Source organism: Neopelma chrysocephalum, unplaced genomic scaffold (genome assembly GCF_003984885.1).
Source record: "Neopelma chrysocephalum unplaced genomic scaffold, ASM398488v2 Primary Assembly neopelma1_83525, whole genome shotgun sequence".
Lineage (NCBI taxonomy): Eukaryota > Metazoa > Chordata > Aves > Passeriformes > Pipridae > Neopelma > Neopelma chrysocephalum.
The window spans coordinates 1-846 of NW_020913965.1; the positions used below are offsets into that span (position 1 = coordinate 1).

At 63.6% G+C, this 846-nt stretch overlaps 1 protein-coding gene across 1 annotated transcript; it reads right to left on the minus strand.

Annotated features, from left to right (window-relative positions):
* Positions 1 to 6: 6 nt before the first annotated feature.
* On the minus strand, positions 7 to 843 carry LOC113979570 (vegetative cell wall protein gp1-like; the record flags this gene model as incomplete). Its single annotated transcript, XM_027706922.1, has 4 exons — positions 7 to 454; positions 523 to 574; positions 680 to 722; positions 822 to 843. Coding segments are annotated over 4 exons (565 nt in total), but the record flags the coding sequence as incomplete, so codon positions are not given.
* Between the last annotated feature and the right edge of the window lie 3 nt (positions 844 to 846).

Genomic DNA, 846 nt, shown 5'->3' on the forward strand with positions numbered 1-846 from the left:
GCTTACAGAAAGAGTCATTAGGAGAAAGTAATGAAGGTAATGAAGGGGCAGGGCTGAAAGCCAGGGGGCGGGGCTTGATTTGAGGGGAGGGGCTTGGAGCCAAGGGGTGGGACTTGATTTCAGAGGAGGGGCTTAGAGACAAGGGGTGGGGCTTGATCTGAGGGGAGGGGCTTGGAGCTAAGGGGTGGGGCTTGGAGTTGAGGGGAGGGGCTTGATCTGAGGGGAGGAGCTTGGAGTTGAGGGGAGGGGCTTGAGCTGAGGGGAGGGGCTTTGAATCAAGGGGTGGAGCTTGGAGCAGCAGGAGGGGCTTGGGGACCCGAGGGGTGGGGCTTGCTGCCGAGTGGGCGGGGCTTGAGGCAGCGTTTTGGGGTAAAACCTCCGGGATTTGGGGCCGCTCACCCACGCTGGAGACCACGGGGGTCCCTGACTCCCTGTAGGCTCCGCCCACCTGTGGCTGGGGTGCAAAGCATTGTGGGAAACGCCCCCCCCGCTATTTTGGGGGGGTGGAGGGGAAGGTCTCACCTGCCATATTGGGGTGCTGCGGGACTGGGGGGGCTCCAGCGGGGCCGAGCGGCTGCAGAGAAGGAGGGGGAGGGTTGGGGAACACCCCCCCTCGTGCAATTGGGGGGTCCCCACCCTAAATTTCCACCCTAAATTTGGGGGTGCCCCCTCTCCTCACCTGACCACCTGCCCGCTGAGCTGCCGCCGGGGCTGGGGGGTCACTGCAAGGGAGGGAGAAATTTAGGGGGGACTCCTATGAGGGGGAGAGGGTTTAGGGGGGGTGGAGGACCCCCCCCTAAAAAAGTTGGGGGGTCCTTTACCTGACTGCGAGGGGGAGGTGATGCC